The sequence below is a fragment of the Vigna umbellata genome, chromosome 1 (genome assembly GCF_029865625.1).
Source record: "Vigna umbellata cultivar VRB3 chromosome 1, Vumbellata_1.0, whole genome shotgun sequence".
In the NCBI taxonomy this organism is placed as follows: domain Eukaryota; kingdom Viridiplantae; phylum Streptophyta; class Magnoliopsida; order Fabales; family Fabaceae; genus Vigna; species Vigna umbellata.
Window position 1 is genome coordinate 70,569,464 of NC_142165.1, and position 22,788 is coordinate 70,592,251.

The 22,788-nt window shown below is 34.0% G+C and overlaps 2 protein-coding genes and 1 pseudogene across 4 annotated transcripts; 1 reads left to right on the plus strand and 2 right to left on the minus strand.

Annotated features, from left to right (window-relative positions):
• Positions 1-1,586: 1,586 nt before the first annotated feature.
• Positions 1,587-2,217, plus strand: LOC124820369 (uncharacterized). Its single transcript, XM_047292041.2, has one exon. It carries the CDS (start codon positions 1,688-1,690, stop codon positions 2,024-2,026), a length of 339 nt encoding a protein of 112 aa, XP_047147997.1. The 5' UTR covers positions 1,587-1,687; the 3' UTR covers positions 2,027-2,217.
• Positions 2,218-2,729: 512 nt separating this feature from the next.
• On the minus strand, positions 2,730-19,410 carry PDE327 (FAD/NAD(P)-binding oxidoreductase family protein). 2 transcript variants are annotated; one of them, XM_047292043.2, is made up of 14 exons: positions 18,999-19,410; positions 18,852-18,914; positions 17,841-18,284; positions 17,226-17,297; positions 14,784-14,909; positions 14,462-14,674; positions 10,423-10,470; positions 6,806-6,967; positions 5,255-5,416; positions 4,373-4,466; positions 4,169-4,287; positions 4,038-4,082; positions 3,152-3,495; positions 2,730-3,039 (listed from the first exon to the last, which is right to left on the minus strand). In XM_047292043.2, the coding sequence occupies exons 1-13, from the start codon at positions 19,344-19,346 to the stop codon at positions 3,262-3,264; spliced, it is 2,130 nt and encodes a 709-aa protein (XP_047147999.2). In that variant the 5' UTR covers positions 19,347-19,410; the 3' UTR covers positions 2,730-3,039; positions 3,152-3,261. The 2 variants fall into 2 exon arrangements, with proteins under 2 accessions (XP_047147999.2, XP_087960256.1); XM_088104130.1 differs by lacking the exon at positions 5,255-5,416.
• An 839-nt stretch (positions 19,411-20,249) lies between these two features.
• Positions 20,250-21,546, minus strand: LOC124820372 (transcription factor MYB1R1-like; annotated as a pseudogene). Its single transcript, XR_015785927.1, has 3 exons — positions 21,145-21,546; positions 20,834-21,042; positions 20,250-20,757 (listed from the first exon to the last, which is right to left on the minus strand). The product of XR_015785927.1 is annotated as a transcription factor MYB1R1-like (transcript).
• Positions 21,547-22,788: the final 1,242 nt, after the last annotated feature.

Here is a 22,788-nt window from a genome sequence, read left to right on the forward strand (position 1 = left end):
TACTATCACACTTCCTCCTAAAATCACTCGGCCAATGAACAAAAATTAAGCATAATCACAATCAACATGAATACAACACTTAAGAGTCTTCAATAACACTACCGAACACACAATCATTCAGTTTCACACCCATGCAAAGCCATCAAACATCAATTTCATACATCAACAACCAAATAATTAAATTAACTAGCTTCCCTTATCTCTTACCGAACATAAAGCTTTGACACCTTCAAGAAATTGTTTGAACTTCAAGAAAATCTAAAAACACCTAAAGATCACCTATTTAAAAAGAAAGGATCAACCAAAAGACTGAGAACATTATCAAAAATGAGAATAAGAAGCTGATGAACGCATGCAACCAAAATCGTGGCTTGCATGTGCAAAAAAGTTTTGGAATTTCACAAGGATTAATGAGGATGAAACCTACAAACTCTAAACTTTAATTTGATCGGTGAAAAAAGAAACCTTTGACACCCGGATTGCTTAGGTACTGTCTGATTTTTTAACAGATGAAGTGAGATGAAGGAATTCTAGAGAGAAGGAGGAGAAAAAAAGGATTCAGAAAGTTAGAGTGAGATGGTGCATGCAGAGAGTGAAACGTGAATTTGAAAATTTCATATATATATCACTACCAAAACTGATCGATCCAATCAACTGCATACACTTGTCCTTCTCCACTTTCTCTGAATTTCTCAGTCCTTACATACATGTTAAATAATATTCTAAATTAATATTTGAATTAGAATGTGCTATATGAAAACATTATTAAATAAAAAAATTAATATAATTGAATTAAAAATATTTTTTTTTGTAAACTAAATTGTATCAAAATTTAGGATAGAAACGCTTATAATTTTACATTAAAATTTAGAAATTATAAATATATTTAATATAAAAAAATAAATGAGATAAAGATGAGATTGAAGAGAAAGTAAGTAAATCGGGAGCAATTTGAAATGCCCACGAAAGATGGAGAGTATTGATACTAAGAAAGACATTGGTCCTTGACATGATGAAGTTGAAAGTAGAAGTTGTGGAAAAAACAAAGAGAACTTATGGAGTGTTTGGTGAGAGCTGCACCTGTCTTGTTGGTGGGCCCAAGAAGCACGGCGAAAACAAAGACGATTCCAGAAGTTAAGGCTAAAAGTGCTTTTTAATTACTTCTTTCTTTCACTCTCCCAAACATCATACCTTCTTCACAAAGATATCACTTTAATAATAGAGAGAACTCATAACTTGATCATTCATATAATAATTCACGGCTCTTTCCTCAAAGATTTATCAACATCAATCAGACCAGACCGAATCCAAAGTAACATATGATTTAGATTCCCATAACAACAATTAATGCGATAAACAAAAGACAGAAATATCAATAAAATATATATACTTTGGTGTTTCCGTGTGTGGATATTGATATGATAAGTTACCCGTTAGAAACCAATTGAAGAACAATTTCCTTATTTCATAGAATATACTTTTTGACAAAACATGCATTTATGAATACTTAACGTTAACCACGAACATGTAGTTACGTGGTACATGTAGTTACTTGACATGTCAGTTCCCAAATCATTGTTGCGAAACTTTGTCTTAAAGTAGTCACTATTATATCTATGATCTCGTTAATTTCACCTTTTCTTATGTTATTAGAACAACCATTTAAGCTTGTTCTCTTTCCTTGACAATGACCAACAAGGAGTACAATAAGAGATCAATTTGTGAGACATCAATGTTGGTGGTTGCAAACATCATAAGATTATCGTCTCTCAGATTTTCTGGCCAAAGCGAAGGAACCCATGTGGTGGCCAAAGGCAACAAATCTTCAATTTCGAAAATTTACAAGAGCGAAAGAACACAAGAGATGGACAGAACAAAAGGACCACGTTCCTACCTCATCAAACCACCAAAGGAGGATCCAACAACCTATGTGAATCGAGCATTCGAAGATGTTGACATCAACGCTCAGAACTACATCAACCACGTTCGTTGCAAGATTAGGGACACCGCTAATATTCAACATTGAAACAGTGCTAATAGTATAGTCAAGAAAGTTTTACTATTTTACTGATTTATTGTGTAAATAAAGCTATATCAACTACCTAGCTTCACAAGCTTTTCTTGCACAAAAGATCAATGAAGAGTTAGGTTTAATTTCACTTATCAATGAAGCGTTAGGAACATTTATTTAAATTTTATTTTTCCATGCAAATATAAAGCGGAAAAAGTGTAATTTAGTATTTGAAATTCGATTTTGAAATGAAATAGTAATTTTTGAACGAAATCAATATAGCATTGATCAAATGTAATTAAGCATGAAAGTAAATCGTGTGTATATATATATATATAAAATTCAGAACCACAATGCCATCCCATATTATGCATTAGTTCTTGAATTGCCTTTATTTGCATGAACATGTTGCAGACCATGCGAAAGTTTTGGGATATCATATTTAAACATGTTAAAGTCGTTACATACTTTGTTGCAGTCCCTGATATTGATTATTATTGTTATCCAAATACGAAAGAGTGAATATATTAATCTATAAAATAATATGTATTGAAGTTAATTAACAAATGTTATTTTTCATTCACTAAACATATATAATTATTTTATAAATAACTTCATTTGTTCCTTACATAAAAATAGTTTATTGTGTAAAATGTTATCATTGTAGTGAAATATCTCAATTTGCTTATCGAATTCGTTTCACCATCACGAACACGCATTTTTGAGGGGCAATTTTTTAAAAAGTCAACGTTGTTAAAACGTTGATGCAAACCGTACTATGTCAAAACATGATAAGAAATTAACCATACACATTCTATGTTTCTGGATATCATGGGCAGCTACATAAATAATGTTATGTCAAATTTGTATTCTCCCAAAATTGCAGCCACCGGGTGAAATGCACAGGTCCTTGCAACTTCTTAGCAGAAAGTGAGTATCCGGTATGCTATTTAATTTATGTCAAGAACAGCAATATGTTGAAAATGGCAATGCCATGCCTATCTCAGTCCATCATTCCGGAAGATAACCTTGTGAGAAAATATGACAAAGAAGATAGCAAGTATCATCAGTGTTCTTCCGCGAAATGCTGAAGCTGACAGCACTGTTTGCAGACAAGAGTAAGAAAATGTAAAAAATTACCTTGAATATTATGCATTGTAGCCTAGTATGGAACCTTTACCACTATCTATAGCTGATCTATATACCAAAAATGTAGAATTAACTTGTTTAAGAGTCGATATTAGATCTTCTTAGTACTTGGCAACTCCGAGACTTGGAGCCTTGCCCAGAACAGACTCAACATCTCCATGAAATAAGCTGAATCTTTTTGCCACAGCAAAACCAGCATGCATTCCATCTACTGCTGCACTGATGATCCCACCAGCATAGCCTGCTCCTTCCCCAACTGGATACAGTCCTTTTACTGAAGTGCTCTCATAAGAGTCAATATCGCGTGGAATTTGGATGGGTGAACTAGTCCTAGTCTGGGACCAAAACATTGTTTAGCACAAATAAATAGCACTGGTGAAGAAAAATCAAAAGAATCACTTGCTTTGTGAGAATCAACATCTTCATACTGAACCAGAAGGCAGGATCAGGGGAATAATTTGCAGAATTTTGGTAAATCATACATACATTGAGATGTATTGATATATCAAATCCTATGATGCACGGATACAATATGTGTATCCATACATATCTGATACGATACGTTTATTCTGAAAATAATAGGATATGATACATGATATATGTATATTGAAAAACATATAAAAATTCTTAAAAGTATGATAAATATATGATTGTTATTATCTCAATCCAAATTAAAATCATAAGTATTAAACATTATCAAAATAAAAAATTATAAATTATGATCTATAAAGTAATATTACTTTATAGATTAGATATTTCTTTGATAGGTATCGGAAAAGTATCCTAAAGTATCCGGCACGGATACGTTTACGACGAAATTGAAGTATTGATGCATCATAGATCATACCGAACCAAAAAGGATAGCATGTTTTTATACCTCTACACCATGAAGGAGAGCCTCATTGCAGATAAATCCTGGTAACTGAAAAGTTAAGTTTGAATTAATAAATTATTTTATTAATTTTGTTTAAATTAATGAATATAGAAAGGACATGAGAAACTGCAAACCTCCTTGTCAAATGTTACAAGTGAATGTTTCAAAGCTTCAGTTATATGCATGGGAAATAGCTGATGGAGATTTGCTGCATTCACGCCCAACCGATAACTTGATGAGGGTACAGATGTTACTGGCACAGATTATCAAGCTGAGTTCATTTATGAGCTGAGAACCTGGGTGTAATAAATAAAGGATTGTAGTGAATAATTTTTTACCTGACAACTTGTTCTCAAGAAAGTCTGTAACTGTTTGGACAGGCACTACAAAATTTCCTCCTCCCATCATAGCAGCTCTTTGTTCGAACTCTCTCTATACAATACAAGTATTAGATAAAACCCACATACAGTCAATTTATAGCAAAAAGAACACTGACCAACTAGTTGAAAACTTAGCATCTGCTGCAATATATTGGTCCATTAGTCATTCACTTACACTTAAAAGGACACAGAAACTGGAAATAGATTGATGTATTCTATTATTTAATAATTAAAGATTGGAATAAGTTTCTAGGGAATGAAAGAAGATTTATTAGTAGAAAAACTGAACAATGAAGATATCAAGTTTAACTTCACACATTGCTTTTGATAATAATAAAGATGAAAAGAAATGAATGATGTTGTTATAATTAATGCTGTTAAATGTTCAGCGTAATTGACTGTCTTTTAATTCATAACCGATGCCAATAATATTTAGATATTTCTTCCGTACTTAAAAAATCCCCATAATTCAACAATGGAGAGTAGGACATGTACTTTCAATACTAAACATCATAAGAACTGCAAGAAACCTAGGAAAGAGAACATAAATTGACAGAAGCAAACAATGAAATTCACCAGCTTTATTGAAATATTGATTTGAGATTAGAAGTAACTCCTTCAAGGGTTTCTCCTTCACAAAAAGATTTCTCCTATCACAAAAAACTGCAAAATTCAGAGTGATCCTGTCTAATGTGATTTTCCCGTGTATAATTAATCCTCCCAACGAAACTAAGCTAACTAACTAACGGACTAACGGACTAACTGTGGTTCTTCGATCTCATTTTATACCTTGTACACCCTAACGATAACACAACTATGATAACAAAAATTCAGACCAACCTGAAATTTGATTCCAGAAAGAGGACCAACATAATTCAAAGCTTCAAAATCCTTTGTTGTGACTGTCACCACAAGCGCAGCATTTGCCCACTTTGATGCTCTTCGAGAAAACGACATGCCATTGATGCAAATTTCTGATGGACTTGTACTGGTGAGAACAACCTAAAAGTTCCAACTTTCTGTAATTCAGTCGAGTTGATGACATCCAAGGATGGCTGAGGAAAATTAAAACACTGACATGACAGTTTAATGATACAATTATGCTAGACATACCTCTCCCTTCTCCGTGCAAATCAATCAGTAAATATTTATACTATAACATTTATGTGGATGGACTCAGCACGACAAAGAGCTCATATTCCAATTAATATGATGATAGAAACTTTGGTAATTGTGAGTGTCTAAGTCTCATACCAAGCAACATAAGAAGCTCATCGGAGTATTTAAAAAATTGGATCTACCCCTTATAAACCAGGAAGGCACAGAGCTCAAGTACAACACTGCATACCACTCCAAACTGATGGTCAACCTAAAGGGGTCAATAGTTTCAGAAACATTCACGATCCCTTTTTTCAAGGAGAATCCAAAGTAACGACTTAACTTTCTATCCTGGGCACATTATTTGTTTAATACCATATACCATTGTTCAGAAAAAGCGTCTCGAATTCAAATTCTACATTGGACAGACAACAAAACTGAAGTAAATTTCAGTGTGGCTGACTGGTTGTATCTTAAAGTTCAACCTTAATACTTGAGATCTTAAGCAAAGAGAAATAATATGTTATTATCTATTACTAGTGTTCCCTATAAGGTCCTCTAGAACTTGATTGCATGCAAGCAAGAGTTACCAGAGCATCTCACATCCATCTTGTATTACATGAATGCCTATTAAAGACTGCACTAGCAACAACATCAGTTACAACCTCTACCACTAGTTCTAAGACAAGGAATGCTCGAGTTACAACCCTAACCTGAAGATGTGCTTAGGTTTGTGGATCACGGACCAACAGAAGTTCTCACCAAAAGGGGGGATCTTCCTCCTTTTGGGAATTTGGGGAAACAATTTGACAGCATTTTTGTTTTTTGTGGTGGGGTTAGGAACTGGGAGAGTGAAGGCCTGTGATTAAACAAGTTATTTTAAAAGGGGGATAACTTCCTTCACTCTAAAATTCTTGGGCCACTTCCTTTCATTCTAGATGATATTTATCACATTAAGGAATGAAAGGAGGTAGCTCAAGAACTTTAGAGGGTGTAGATAGAAATACTCCATAAAAAGTAGTTGGACGTAGAGCTGGATGACCATTTATGTGTAGTTTTCTGTTATAACAGTAAACCATTTTTTTATAATAACAGGGGGAATATTGTGATATTTTTGTGGAACTTTTAATAATTAGAAAGTTGAGTCGACCGGACTCCAAAAGTTTGTGAACTGTGTACAATTCTCTTAGGCAGATATTCCCTATTATTCAATAAAGATTGACTTTTTTTTGCTATTCCTGTCAAGTGTTCCATCATATGATACAAAACCAAACATAAAATGAGAAGACCTACCTGCCCACCTGGACACATGCAGAAAGAGTAACAACTACGATTTCCCACCCCCGAATTAGATTCTTCGTGGAAATCCTCCTTGTCAATATAATTGGCAACTTTGTAATCTGCCACAGGAATTTTACCACGTCCATGGCATACCTCGGAAGCCAATTCAGCATACTGCACGTTTGAATGAATAAAATTTAATGCATCAGAATCATGAGAAATAGATAAACAGCTTTTATTACAGTCAACAAGCTTCTATCAGTACACAACAAGTTAATTACAGCATCACATATCTGTATGAAGTTATCATTATTTCCTCTTCTATCTCGTTGTTTGATAGTGGTAGATATTGTTGATATTGTTTGTAACAATATCTTCTATTTACCATATTTATGTTTGGTTACCATATATACTTGTACCATTCTTCATTATATATTTGGTTACCATATATACTGGTATCATTCTTCTATAAATATACTTGTAACAATACCTAGTTTTTTCTCTATATTCAATAGAAAGAGATCTGAACTTTTATCCACATTTATTCTTTCTTTAATGAAATTAAGAACCAATTTGAGAAGACAACTAAAATCCTCATAAATGATAATGTTAAGGAATATTTTTCTGCTCCGTTTTCTTCATTCTTATCTTTCCAAGAAATTTTACATCAGTCAACATGTCCTCACACTCCACAATAGGATGACATAGCAGAAAGAATGAACAGACATCTTATAGAAACTGCACACTCCTGCAGTTGAATAGTAATGTTCCTATTCATCATTGGGGAGATGCAATCCTCACTGCCTATTTTCTAATCAATAGGATGATTTCTTCTATTGAAAATGATCCTCCATGCCATGTCTCTCCACGTGTGTTTGGGTGTACTTATTTTGTTCATAATGTCTCTCCAGGTCATGATAAACTTTATGCAAAGGCTATTAAGTGTGTTTTTTTGGGATATTCTTGTCTTCAAAAAAGGTATAAATATTATTCTCCCTTAACCAAAAGGTATTATATGTCTGTTGATGTTACATTCTTTGAGGATACACCTTTCTTCTTGCCCTCCATAGGGATCATTCATATGTTCAACCACCTTTTCTCACATATTAGCTTCAGACACAAATAACTCCTTCGTTGCCTGAAGACTACCGAGATTCAGGTCCTCCTCTACTAGATCCCTAAACCATGGCTCCTTCATCCTCCTTGTCTTCTCTCGATTTGGATCATGCTTGGCCTATTGCCATTCTAAAAGGTATTCGATCTACTCGTAATCCATATCTTGTTTATAATTTTTTGAGTTATCATCGTTTGTCTCCTCCATATTTCTCTTTTGTTTCCTCGTTATACACCATTAAGGTTCTTAATAATGTTCATGAGGCACTTGGTCATCCTAGATGGCTACAATTCATGATTAATGAAATGTAGGCACTTGAACACAGTGGTACTTGGGAACTTGTCCCTCTTCCTCCTGGTAAGAAGCCTATGGGTTGTAGATGGGTCTATGCTATTAAGGTTGGTCCTATTGGTGCAATAGATCGTCTCAAAGCTCATCTAGTAGCAAAGGGATATACTACTTGAAGTTGAGAGAAAATGAAGAGTCTTATATTTTGATTAAGAAAAGTTATACACTTTACTACTGTATTTATAGAAGACAGTAGTTCTGAAAGATAAAAAGGCGGGAAACCCCTAACAAAACCCTAACATAAGTATTAATAATAAAATAATGACATTATACTTCAACAATACTCAAGTTTATGGCCTCGACTATTCTGATACTTTTTCACCTGTGGCTAAAACTATTAGTATTCCTCTTTTCCATGCTATGGCTGCCATTCGCCAATGGCCTTTGTACCAGTTGGACATTAAAAATGTCTTTCTTCATGAAGATCTAGAAGAGGAGATATACATGGAGCAACCTCTTGGGTTTGTTGCTCAGGGGGAGTCTGAGTTAGTTTGTAAGTTACATTGTCCACTCTACGGCTTGAAGCTATCATCTTGAGCTTGGTTTGGTAAATTTAGTCGTTTTGAGTAGAATTTTGGTTTAAAACGATGTGAGGCAGATCATTCAGTGTTTTATGGTATACTGCTCCTAAAAAATGTGTTTATCTTATGGTTTATGTTGATGATATTGTTATTAAGGAAATGATGTCACTAGAATTGCTTAATTAAAGAACCATTTGTTTAGCCACTTTCATACCAAAGATTTGGGTTGTCTAAAATATTTCCTTGGTATTGAAGTGGCACATTCAAAAGAAGGTGTCATAATTTCACAAGAAAATATGCTCTTGATATTTTGGAGGAAACAAGCCTGACAAATTGCAAGCCCATTAATAGTCCTGTGGGCTCAAATCGAAAGTTAATGAGAAACCAAGGTGAACTTTTCTCAGACAGAGAGATATAGAAGGTTGGTTGGAAATTTCATCTACCTTACTATAACAAGACCTGATCTTTCTTATCTAGTGGGAGTTGAGTTAATTTATGCAAAAACTCCACATTAATCATTGGAATGTTGTGATTCGCATTCTCAGATAAGGAGAAGAGAATCCACGACAGGAATTGTTCAATGAGAACAAGGGAAGTACTCAAGTCAAAGGGTATTGTGATGCAGATTTAGTTGGTTGTCCAATTGATAGAAGAACCATCACAAGATATTGTGTATTCCTTGAAGGGAACCTTGGAAAAGTAAGAAACAAAGTGTTGTTGCTCAATCTAACACAGAAGTAGAATATCAATTTATGACTCTAGCTACATGTGAACTTGTGTGGATTAAACAACTCCTTTCAAGAGTTGAAATTTTGTGAAAATGATCGGTTGAAGTTGCATTGTGACAACCAGGTAGCCCTTCACATTACCTTCAATCCAGTGTTTCATGAGAGAACAAAGCATATAGAAATTAATTATCATTTTGTTAGAAAGAAGCTACAGTCCAAGGATCTTATTACTAAGTTTGTGAGCTCTAATGAACAACTGGCAGACATTCTACCTAAATCTCCAAAGGAGTCTAGAATTCAATTTATATGTTCCAAGCCTGATGCATATGATCTATATGCTCAAGTTTGAGGGAGAGTGCTGAAATGTAATAATTTTATTTTAATATTATTCATGTATGGGAACCCAAATTTAGGGTTAGGTTTAAGGAAGTGCTTTGACCCTTTGTATTTTGTCCTTTGTACTCCATTCATAGAGTAGTAAAATTGTAATAGTGTAAGAAAACATTCATTGTTTTATTTCATTAAATTTCTTCAAATATTAGCATGTTTAAGATCAAGACCATGGATTGTTCATAGAATTACTGGAGGTATTAACGTTTGACGATAACTATTAACAATTGAATATAAGTCAACCCTAGCTCTAAGTACCACATTTCCCTTAGAGTGTTCTTCTGTTCCTTCAAAATCACAGTTTAATTCCTCTTTAAGTCATTTATAAATTATATGCATAATCTCGCGATTTCAATTTTCTAGATAACACATTGGTTTTGAGAACTGATGAATACTAATAACTCTTTGTGGGAATGATATATTGGACTCCATCCTTGTATAACATGAGAAATAAGGAACACTTCTTATAACTATAGTTTACACTAATCACAAAATAAAGGTGTTGAAACCATTCAACTAGAAAAAAACCTGTATGCTGTTTATTAGCTCCTGCGGATGCTCAATCCGTAACCCTACCTGTAACAAATGTAAAAAAAAAAAACAAGAATTATGACAAATTGAATGTCTAAGAAAACTTCATGCAATCATTTTTATTCAACTGAAACAAAATTACACATGACCAAGAAAGGGAATATGATGTTATCACTTAAAATGGTAATAATGAATTGGTCAATCAAGGATATTTTGATATCTAGGTCAGCCCTAAGGATCTACATTAGTTTCTATCTATTAACTGAATTTAGAGGTCTAGCTTTCCATAAAGAAGGCTCCTCTGGTGCCTATGGTATGAAAGAAAAGATAGGCAAAAAAGTTCAAGAGAACTTTAGCTCTAGATTTGTGATGGGTTTATCGAAGGGAGGATTCAGTAGGGAGAGATTGCCTGAATGTGACCTAAGCCTAACTCACATAAGGAATTGACACCATTTTCAATCTAAAATCTTAATTAAATGGTTTATGGGTCTTCTTTCTTATATGGTGTTCAACTTTCTCATTTCTATCTAGTATGGGACTTAGATTCACACTTGAATTTCCAACAATCTCCTCTAAAGGGTAAGTCTCTTCTATATTGGTATATTCCCCTCGAGTGAAAGCATGTATAGTGACCTTTAATTATACTGTCGTCATTGTTGTTGTGGTGGTGTTTTAATCATAATGGTCTAAGCTAGTCGCCAAGACAAACCAATAGCTCTAATACCATTAGTGGATTGATCTAGGAGAGGATTTATTAAGAAGAGATTACATAAATGTGACCTGAACCCAACCTTCATAAGAGATTGATACCACTTTAAACTCAAAATCTTAAGACAATAGGTTTATGGGTCTTTTTTCTTATATGATGCTCAATTTTCTTATTTTAACCAAATGAGACTTACACCCATACTTGAATTCACAACAGTTTGGGACAAGACTATTGTTTTTGCTTTTCTAGTGGGAAAAGGATTTTCTGCAGTGGCATTATCACAGCATGTATATGCCCATTAAAAAATAATCATAAGATAATATTTTAATTCTAAAATTGAGATGTAGAAAAGTAGAAAGTAAGCTTTTAACCCTTGAGGAAATCCAGACGATCAGCAAAGAAAAACTTGAGGAAATCCAACGGTTCTTCAGAGATGAGAAGATATATTCCCCGTCTTTGGTGTTCTGCTCATGATGTATGCCATAGAGATTGGAACGCCTTGTTACAAGATTCTATCTCTCAGGCCTTTGGTTTGAGAAAATGTAGTCTATTTTGATTTCTTAATTTTTCTAATTATTGTAGTAAATTTTGAAAGACATTTCTCGTGTTGCGAGGATGCCTCGTTCACTTGATTTTTACTGTTCTTTTAATTTCCTCTTGCATCAAATAAAATTGCAATTAGTCAATTTAGTGGCATCTCTACCACTGTGAGAAATATTCCACTCCATCAAAAGAAAATTTAAAAACCCAGTAAATGTACAGTTTATGCAGATTGGTCCTCCTTAAAGACAACTTAATATAGGCCATTCTCTTAGTCACTAATGGATTAATGATGCATTAATTTGATATTGTTCATAATGCCCTGAAATATTATAATGATCAATATGATACCAATTGTAGTAATCGTGCAACGGAATATTTAGAGCATGACAAAACCAAGAAGGAGTAAATTGGTTCGTGTTTAGAAATTGCTTCCTTTTTAACATATTTTTGTTTTTAGAAAATTTCTTCAAATAATCTGAAAAATCGATTTGAATAAAAGCAAGTTGTATACACAAGTAATTTTTATACAAGTTGTAGAGAAGGGAAGAGAAAAATTACACAAGTAATTTTTATACTAGTTCAGATCAAAAAGATCTTTCGTCCAGTTGTAATCTTACACAAGTAATTATGTAACCTACTTCTCCCCATTTTTTATCATAAGCAAAAAAATTGAGACCCCCCTAAAGAGGAGCTCCTCCTTAATATGGCAAGTATTGCTAAAGAGACAATTAGAGGCAACAAACATAATTTTATTGATCAGGATGTAAGGGTACAAGTTTTAGAATTCATCACTATGGGAATCATTTTCTTCATCTAAATGACACTCAATATTAGTTAGCCTATTATCTAAATCAGAAATGAGGTCACATAGATGGTCATGTTGAGTCACTTGATAATCAAGTAACTCTTGATGCCTTAATTGCTAAGGATTGCACATCTGCACCATTCTTGTTAGATTGGCAATATGTTCTTCCACAGAGGAAGAAGAACCTGCGGGAGCATGTGAATGGCCAACAAGTGAAGGGCTAGTAACATTTATAGGATCAACCATCTTAGCATCTTCATCTTCTTCATCATCAGTAGCATCCCCTTTGTGAATGAAGATGTTCCCCTGTGGGATAAAACCCATTTGCCTCAAGGTGCCTTGACCAATCCCGTTTGAGGGCAAAATGTGAGAGATTTTTTATCCTTCAGTGTTCACGCCTTTGTATTCACAAATTCTAGAGATTAGTAAGGCATACGGAAGATTGTACATAGAGTATCTTTTGGCCTTCCACACAGTGTCAATGATCAGAGCAAGCCCGTCCATGGTGATGTTATTTAATAGCCCATAGATTATTAGGAGGTCTTGCTCCAAGCATTGGGCATGATTTGTGGTGCGGGGGGAAAGAAGCCAAACAAGACAATGGTTGAGGCGTTCATCCATCTTTAGACCACCCACTAGTAGTTGTTTGCGCCCATGTTGTTGTTGAGGGTTTCAAAGAAAGGATTGGTAAGCAAGGATTCTATTCAACTCCAAGATGAACTTTCACAACATTCTCCCAATTGGGGAAGTGAGCCATTCATCCAAATATCATCATCAAGGATGATATTTGCTCCTTTCACCTTAGTGTTGGCAACATCATTGCGAACTTTAAAAAGTTGAAGAAGACCCTTAACAAATCTGGGTAATAAACACTCCTAAGCTCCACAAAATGTTGTAATCCTTGATTTTCGAAGAGGTTGGGAAACTGGAATCCACTGTTGGCAAACCAGTTAAGGGAGATGAATTTCAGAGCCACCAGCTTGTGCTCCTTCCAGAAATTTATAAATTCTTCATGTTTTCCTGCATCTGAGACCCATCCATCAAGATTTGTGAGTCTTGGAGCAGGCGAAGGAGGTGCAGAAGAAGGAGTACGACTTCGTTAGTGATCATCAATTATCACGAGCCACTGTGTGACTTTAAGTCAAAAACTAGATGTTGTAACAGCTATAAACAACTATATTCCTCTTAATGTTAGAGAGCAAAAGTACTGTCTAGAAAATCTATGAGTGTTTAAGGAAGCTTGTGGTTTCGATGCTTGTAGAAGGAAGAGTTCTTACTTAGTGTGTCTAAGTTGTTGGAGCTTATCTACCAAGCAGAGTCAGGCTGCTCATTCTTTTGTGTGTCAAAAGAAGATGCTAGTCATCTCTTATATGCTAAGAGAGGTGATTTCTAATCTCATCTTTATTTCTCTATTCTAAACTGTTCTCATTTTAGTGGAAAGGTTAATCCCCTTTTAGAGAGATTAACAACTAGATGTAAGATCTTTTGATCCGAACCAGTATAAAAATTACTTGTGTAATTTTTCTCTTCCCTTCTTTATTAAAAAGGAAGCAAATTTTAAACACGAACCAATTCAACCCCTCTTGGTTTTGTCACGCTCTAAATATTCCGCTGCATGTTTTCTACACAATAAGCTCCAATGCTGCAATGTCAGCTGAGATTTTCAATCCTTTCAAGTGTTAAAACTGGCACCTTCAAATGTAAGAGTCATATGGGAAAAACAAGAATAAAAGATAATCTTAATGTCAAATGAAGAATATCAAACAAAAACTGAACCAACTTAAAATAAACCCACATGAATCAAGCCTAACTTGTAAGCAATGCACAGCAGTACAGCACTACCATTTGGAAGTTGGAACAGTTTGAGGAATATACAAATCTTACATGCGGATATGCAAACAGATGATTATGAACAAATAAGCATACCAACTTTAATAAATTGAAATAAAGATTCAAATACTATGTCAATATAAACTCACGGCAAAATCTTTTGGTATTAATTCCACATTGTTAGCGTGAAGTACTTCATATGTATCACGAGCAGAATGACCAACAGCCAGAATAACTGCATCATATTCCATCTTCTTACTTGTTGAACGCAATTTATCAGCTGATTCAGATACCATGACTCCCAGAACATGTCCATCTTTTATAACTAAATCATCCATTCTTGTTCCAAACTTTATGGTGACCTAGAAAAATAAGCAGTATTGTTAATTGGGCAATGTGAAGACAACTACAAGAAAAACTATAATGACATAAATATATTTTTAATAATAGAAGGAGGTTATTGGAACTCACACCCAAATCTTGCAAATGTTGCCTAAAGTTGCGAAGCAATGGAACCAACCTATCTGTCCCTAGGTGAGGTTTTCCATCAATTAATATCTGTTTTGGAGCTCCAAACTGCACTAGAGTTTTCATAATCTAAAAAGAAGATATGAAGACAGCCATTCAGTAAGAGATATAGGATAAGCATTGACGGGACAATTGATAAGCTAATAAAATATATTTTGTTGAAAACAGTCTTTTCTGAATGTTCAGAAGATTCATGAATAGTGCTTAGTTTATGAATGCTCATCAATGTTTAGAAGATTCCCTAACAGTGAATATATTATGTACTTAGGGAATTGCATTTTATGTACTCTTTAAAAATGAAATTAATTCTGAAACGTATATTAATATATGGCTTGTTCAATTCTTTTGCACTCAAGCAATTCATAAAAACTATGTCTTCAACTATATTGTACACAGAAATGACATACAATAAAACAATACATTTGTTGTCCCAAAGAAAAGAAAGTATCCGATGGAGACTAGAGAGTATTCTCAGTCCACACACTACAGATAACAAGACAATTGCCTAATTAAACACCCTACTATAGGATATAATCCTAATATGACTACCATCAGTTTTTCCATGAATAATTGCTACCATATCAGACAGTTTCTATAGCATATAAGTAATTTTCTATGATATATATATATACCCTAAGTCCTCATATTAACAGGTTTAATAACTGCAATCCTATTAAGTGCAGTTGTACGATATAAAATAAGTCATAGTATAGGATGCAAGTGATGGTACTATGAGAAAAATTAAGCCAGATTAGTAGCTAAATGTTTTTGTATGATTTTACTAAAACCTTCTATCCAGTTTGCAATCCTGTTTTTGTCAACGCTCTGCAAGTTAAATAATGCTTTCTATGGCCTTGAACAAGCTCCAAAGAATTGCTTTGACAAGTTACAAAACACAATTCTACAATTTGGCTTCACCGATAACAAGTGTGGTCCTTCTTTGTTTGTATACCATCTGATGTTGTTTATCTACTGTTTGATGTAGATAGCATAATAATTACTGACACTTCTCCTTGTCTTACTCAGAAGATTATTGCTCAGCTCAGTCATACTTTCTCTCAAACAGTTAGGACAACTTGATTACTTTTTGGGTATTCAATTTATGAACCTTCATACTGGATCAGTATTACTTACGCAAAGCAAGTATATTAAATACCTATTGCAAAAGAGAAATATGCTACAAACAAAAGCCATATCCTCTCCTATGATGTCTACCTGTATACTCTCCAAAAATGGAGCTGACCTTCCAACTGACTCAACCCTAATCCAGATAAGTGGTTGGAGCACTTTAGTATGCTAAAATCACCAGACCTGAAATAAGCTTTCTTGTGAACGAAGTCAATTCATGGCCAAGCCTCTTGAGTGTCATTGAGCTGCTATCAAGAGAATTCTTAAGTACCTTAAAGGTACCCTTTATCGCCTTCATATTCAACCTGCAATTGCTGGTCAGCCTTATTCTCTTCAAGCCTTTAGTGATGTTGACTGGGCCGTTGACCCTGATGACAGAAGATATACCTCATGAGCTGCCGTCTCTTTTGGACCAAATCATATTTTCTTGGTGGTCCTGAAACCAACCTGTTGTAGCATGGTCCACTACTGAAATAGGGGAGTCTTGCTCAAGTTACTCATGAAGTTCTTTGGGTAGAAACAATTCTAACAGAACTAAAAGTACCTTTTTCAACTCCAATCATTTACTGTGACAACCAAAATACAGTCTCTCTTGCTCGCAATTCTATTTTGCATGCTCGTAAAAACTATTTATATCAATTTGTTCTTTGTCTGAGAAGAGGTTTTTGCCAAGCAAGTTCTTACTCAGCACATTCTTGTTCAAGATCAATGGGCTGATGTTCTCACCAAACCGCTCTACACAATTTAATTTTTGTTTCTTAGGGTGATTAAGCTTCCATCTTCATTTCAGCACCTTGATTTTCTAGGGGTGAATGAATATTGTAAGAGAGTTAGTTTTGTAAAGCTAACTCAAGGGCAGTTAGTATGTTATAACTGTCTGTTGTCAGTTCTCTTTTTATATCAGATCCATATACAGAGTTGTCTCTCATGTATTCGTGTAGGATAAATTCAGTTTCAATAGTACAGATAATATCTTTTAGTTTTCTTTCTCTGGTTTATCAGCAGTTCCCGAAACCTTGCAATGAAAAGCTCTCTTGGGGCTTTGTCTAAGGAAGGACTACAGACAGAGGCAACAACAGAATGCATTCATTATCATCACAAATTATGAGAGTATCTGATATTAACTTCATAGGGTAGAAGTAAACCATTTATCAGTCAGAAATGTTTTCTTAGTAACTCTACAAGCAAAATCCGTTAATTTAACAGATACACAGGATGCACATATAAACTTTATAAATACTAAATAGAAGGACTAACTGTAAGAACACTGCCACTGTTGCGTCCAATTCTGGTTACCAACTTTCCATCGCTCCAGGTACCTGCACCACCCTGCCACACATAAGTCCTTAATAAATGACAAAGTAAATAAACAGACTCATATGAGAGACAGACTAGACAAATAAAGAAACATGAGAATCACAGATGAGCTGAGCAAAATACCTTTAAAAACCCAATTATAATTTTCATAGATTTCAAAATTCGTAAACAATGTATAATTATTGCAGCCTAGATGACCATTAAAAAAGTACACATTATTTCCATTACATCAAACAACATGTCATAATCTACTTGACTTTTGGGTTTTGTAGAGGTTCTGAAGAACATTCAAATTGAAGTAACAAGCAACAAAGTTTTAGAAATGGAACAAAAGAATATTTCCATGTGTTTTCTTTTAGAGAAAAATGACATTTGTCAAAACCTGACTAGTTAATGAAAAATTTAAAATAAGAGATGAATGGACCTAGTAAGAAATCCAAAAACAAACTCATTTTAAGACGAAAGTGATGAATGATGTAATCATGAATGCACAATTTATCATAGTGAGACAACAAACCATCATTAAGAGAAATAAATCAAGATGCATAGTACAACCTCCCCAAAGCAGAAGTTACTTTCCAATTCTAAAATTCGACGAACTATAAGAGCACCAATATCACGCCCTCTTCTCTCTACTGGTTGACCTCTTTCTATCAGTGTAACATCTGCACCTAGCTGAGCAAGAACAAGAGCTGCAAATAAGCCAGAAGGCCCACTACCCACTACTGCAATTTTTGGCTTCCTAGAAGCCTGGTTCTTGCACAACTCCGTTGAGAAAATGCTATGTCCATTTCCCCCTGCCAAAGCAGCTTCTTTATTTTCTTTACAGTCACGAATGATACTTTCCAGATCAGCAAAATCTCTTTCATCATGCACACGTTCCACAAGGCCAACTTTAGGCTCCAGCCGTGAAATAAAGTCCCAACAACGAGGCTCCAGACTGATGAGCTTTTGGACATCCATATCCACAGTATGTACAAATTTGGGCTCTTTTAATTTCTAAAAAAAAATCAGAAAACAAAATAAGAGGACGCAAATGGAATTATATAAGTTATGACAATTAAAATTGAAACTAACTGCTTCAAAGATTCCACACGTGTATAGATTTATCTCCTCCGGTTTATGTTCTGCATTTTGTTTATTGTTTGACACACACAAGCCATAACCAAAGAATTGAAATACAAAACATCTAATTCATACACTAATCCGTAACAAAAATAATTAACAATTACACAAGACCATTCCAAACATTAATTACTACAGTCAAATATTTCAAACCTCGAGCTAATTATTATGACTAGAAAGTTCAAATTCCATGTACAACTGCAATTGCTATAAAAGATTAATACTTTGGATTTTGGAGGCCACTACAACTGTAATGCGACCACAATTAGGGCCATATCAGCCACCCCACTATTCCAGGCAAGGCACGCCCCCATTTTCCATTTAACCTATATTGTCTCTTTCCCTCTCTCAAATTTGTTTTAAACGTAGAGAACAAGGAATGAAATGCATATTGAAGAATGAATTTTAGTTTTTCATTGAACAACTGATATTAGAACATACCTTTCTAGCATCAAAAGACTTCCTAACGACGGTGAAAGCTTCTGCTGGCAACAGAGAAGCAACCTGAGAAAGAGAAAAGGGACTGAAAATTAAAGAATATTTCTTTATCGGTTTCTCTTAAGTGAAAGGGTGGGTTTTGTTGAGTACCGGGAACTTAAGAACTTTGGCGATTTGCTGGAGAAGGGCATCGGAAACATGGATAGAGTCCTTGCCGGGATCTTGATCAAGTGGAACGGCGAGCTTGAAGAGCCTCCACGTGCCCTCAAACTTGTCCTTCTCCTTGGACTCGGATAAGAGCTCTTTGTGCTTTGTTCTCAGCCTCTTCTTCTCGGAGGGGTACCTCTGTTTACCGGTTCTCTTTGCACACGAGATGCGCCATGTTTCACTGCCGGTGTAAGGAACTCGTCCATGAGTGCGACCGTGAAACCAGACAGCATTGTGGTGGTGTTTCATTACGCAGGTGCAGGACGAGGAAGGGGAGGGAACTACGAACATCTTCTGGTGTTGGTGTTGGTGTTGGTGTTAGTGTTGGTGAAGTCAAGTGACTATGGAATTAGATTGCTTCATTTGGATAAGACATTTTTCATTTATCTTATTACGTAAAAGGAATAAAAGATTGAAAAAATGTAAATAATCTTAAATAATATATAATTTGTAACTGGCATCACGTAACACTTTCTTTTCAAATTTTTCATGAGTTTGAGTATTTTTAATTAAGTTATTATGTTTTGAGAGATATGATTCTGCAATTAATGTTTTAATTATTATTACTAATGGGATATTTTTATTTAATACATTGTTAATTAAAATAATAAATTTTGATATTGATCATAATATTATCCTATATTAACTATACATCACTTTATACTTTTTAAAACAAAAAAAACAAGATAAGAAGACAATATAACAATTACATCACCCATTTATTCAAAAAAATAAAATAAAAATTTAAATATTAAAAAGAATCTAATTAAAAATAACTAAATTTATAAGGAACATAACATTTAATTAAATCAACTAAATCTATAACAAATTGTTTAGTGTTGTTTTACGTACAATATTCATTTTATTTTAGTTTCCATTATATGTATTACTTATATTAAGATGGTCTTCTATCTTCTATAATACCCTATTAAGATGGTTCTCGCTTAAAAATTATTCTTGTCGTTATTTGAATACTCTTCCGCACTTATATTACAAGAACAATACAAAGCAAACACAGATAACCCAAACAATGACGAAAACATAAACTTTACCCTTAATACGCATATAAACCAATTCTTTCATGTATCATTCTTTAAATTTTTATACTTCCTTCATTCGCATTTTTCATTAATTATCAAAAAATAACTCTTCATCAAGAGTTTATATTTAAAAAAGAAAAAGAAACGAGAAATCTAAATTCAAAGAAATAAAAAAGTTGGAAATCTCTAACATAAATCTGAGAAATTTTGAAGAGACCAAAAAACAGAAAAATTAAATAAATGTTTATTTACATCACGGGTGACAAGAAGGTGAATATCACATTTAAACCAATTGCCACGTTGTTAAAAAAATTTAGGAGGGAATATATACTGAGAGACTTCTTCTCTATCGCTCTTCTAAATTCCATGCTATATTTTCTAGGCTAAATCTTTCACACACAGAAGAAGGTAAATCCATCAAAACCGCATCTCATCTCACCGATCACTGCATTCAAGCAACACTAATCATGTCCATGTCACCGCTCAAATTCCCACTAGACAAGCTCAAAAGTCACCGGCGACAGTTCCTCCGACTCCGGCAACCTCAGCTTCAGCGAGAGCGGCCTCCCATTCAAGTCCAACTCGGCCATTTTCAAAGACGGAGGTGCCGGCAAAACCGGTTTCGACCTAGCTGACGGCACCGCTTGTTCCTCTTCCTTCACCTTCATTGTTTCAATTTTCAAAGAAGGAATTAGTAAAAGTTAAATTAAGATTAGAAGCGTGCGATAAAAAGGATACCGAGTCGGTGGTGATATCGAAGAGACTAGATCTCCGGCGGCGGCGATTGTGAGTGTGACGGCGGAGAAAATACTTTTGAGCGTGACTAGCGACCTGAGTGGGCGTTCGAGTCTTGACGAAGTTTCTTGAAATTCCTCTCCAATCTCCTTTCCCAACGTTCTGTAATCCCAACAGGAACTGCCTGTGCTCCTCCTCCGTCCACGGAATCCCTAATTAATCCGTTAATCTCAACACAATCATTCATTCTCGAGATAACCAAACAAACACATCAACGAAAAATATTAATTATAACGGATTAATTAATAGATCACCTCGCTTGCGCGTGCGACGGCAGAGGTGAACGACGTCTTCAGAGGCGTAGCCTGCATTGGGATGGTGCGGCGGAGGCGATTCAGAGTTTGGGGAGAGATTGTTCATGCTGGCACTCTTTCTGAAAACGGTGGGGTTGTTATCGGGTAGGGTGAGGCGCACGCCGAAGAGCATGATCCCGTCTTTCTCCGCCGTACACATTTTGGATTTGGTTTGGTTCATGCAAGAGGATGATGGAGAGTTTGTGTTTTGTTTTGTAATAAAAGGAGTGAGATGAGACAGAAAACTAAGCGGGTGGATTTGTTTCTCCTCCTTCTTCACGTGCTTATTTGTCAGATACTACTACACTCACTGTCATTGGCCAATCTTATTTTCCAAGATTAACATATATTCTTTATTTTGTGTGCTGTATAAATATTCGTTACGATAATAAAAAATAGAAAACTGTCGTATTCCTATTGGATATTGTATATATACATATATTTAAATAAAATATAAAAGAAAGTGATATTTTATAAATTTAGTCCTTTTTAATATTCCTTCGCAATATGAATAGTTTTGTAATTAGTTTACTGTAATTTCTTTATTTATTATTTTGGAAATATTTTTTTTCATTTTATATTATTTATCTTTAAATGAAAAACTTTATTTTTAGTTTTTTTTTTCTCATATTGTTTATTTTATTTTATGTCTTTTTTTCTAGCATTTATTTATTTTATTTTATTTATCAGAGTTGACTTGTTATGTGTGTATATGTAGGTTTGAATCAGATTAAATTTTTAATATCTAATCCAATAATTTTCCTTTCAATTCCACTTATTAGATTTGATTAGGTTAAAACATTCTTATTAAAAATATTTAAATTAGTCTTCTCTAATCTCTCTTCATTCGAGAAGATTTAGATTTTTGAAATCTAATCCAATAAAAATTATTAGATTTGATTTGGTTACAAACACTCTAATTTTTGCAATTATTTCTTCTTCTTCTTTTTTCTATCTTCCGTGTTACTTTTTTCTCTATCTCTTTTATATTGTTTTGATATCTATTTAATTTTATTAGTCTTTATACACGTCCAATATTGTGCGTGGCGCGGAACTTTTTCGGATAATTATTTACATTATAGTAATTATGTAAATAATACATTACATCTTTTACACACATTTTTAAAAGGACTTTTGTGATTAAGATCAATCTTTAAAATCATTATCCAAAGTATGTATCCACACCGTTTTTACGATAATAAAAGTATTATTATAATTATAAAAACAAATGTAGATAACTTTTACCATTTTAGTGTATATAAATGTTTTAATTTTAAAAAATTGTTAAATTTAAAACAAAATGTGTGTCCTCTAGACAAAATTTGTTGATAACTCATAAAACACCATTTGTTATTAGATAGAAGACAAAATGAAATTGTATCAAAATATAAGAATAAGTTACACTACAATAAGTGTTTTATTACAAAAGCATCTCAATACAAAAAAATCACCAATAATCTATAATAAACTTGTATAATGAACACTTCATTTGTTTAAGCATAATATTTTCAATATCTTTTTTCCCATAACTTTTTCAACTCTACTATAAGAAATCTATATGGACATTCATCATACATATCCATGGGAGAGTATTGTATGGAATGA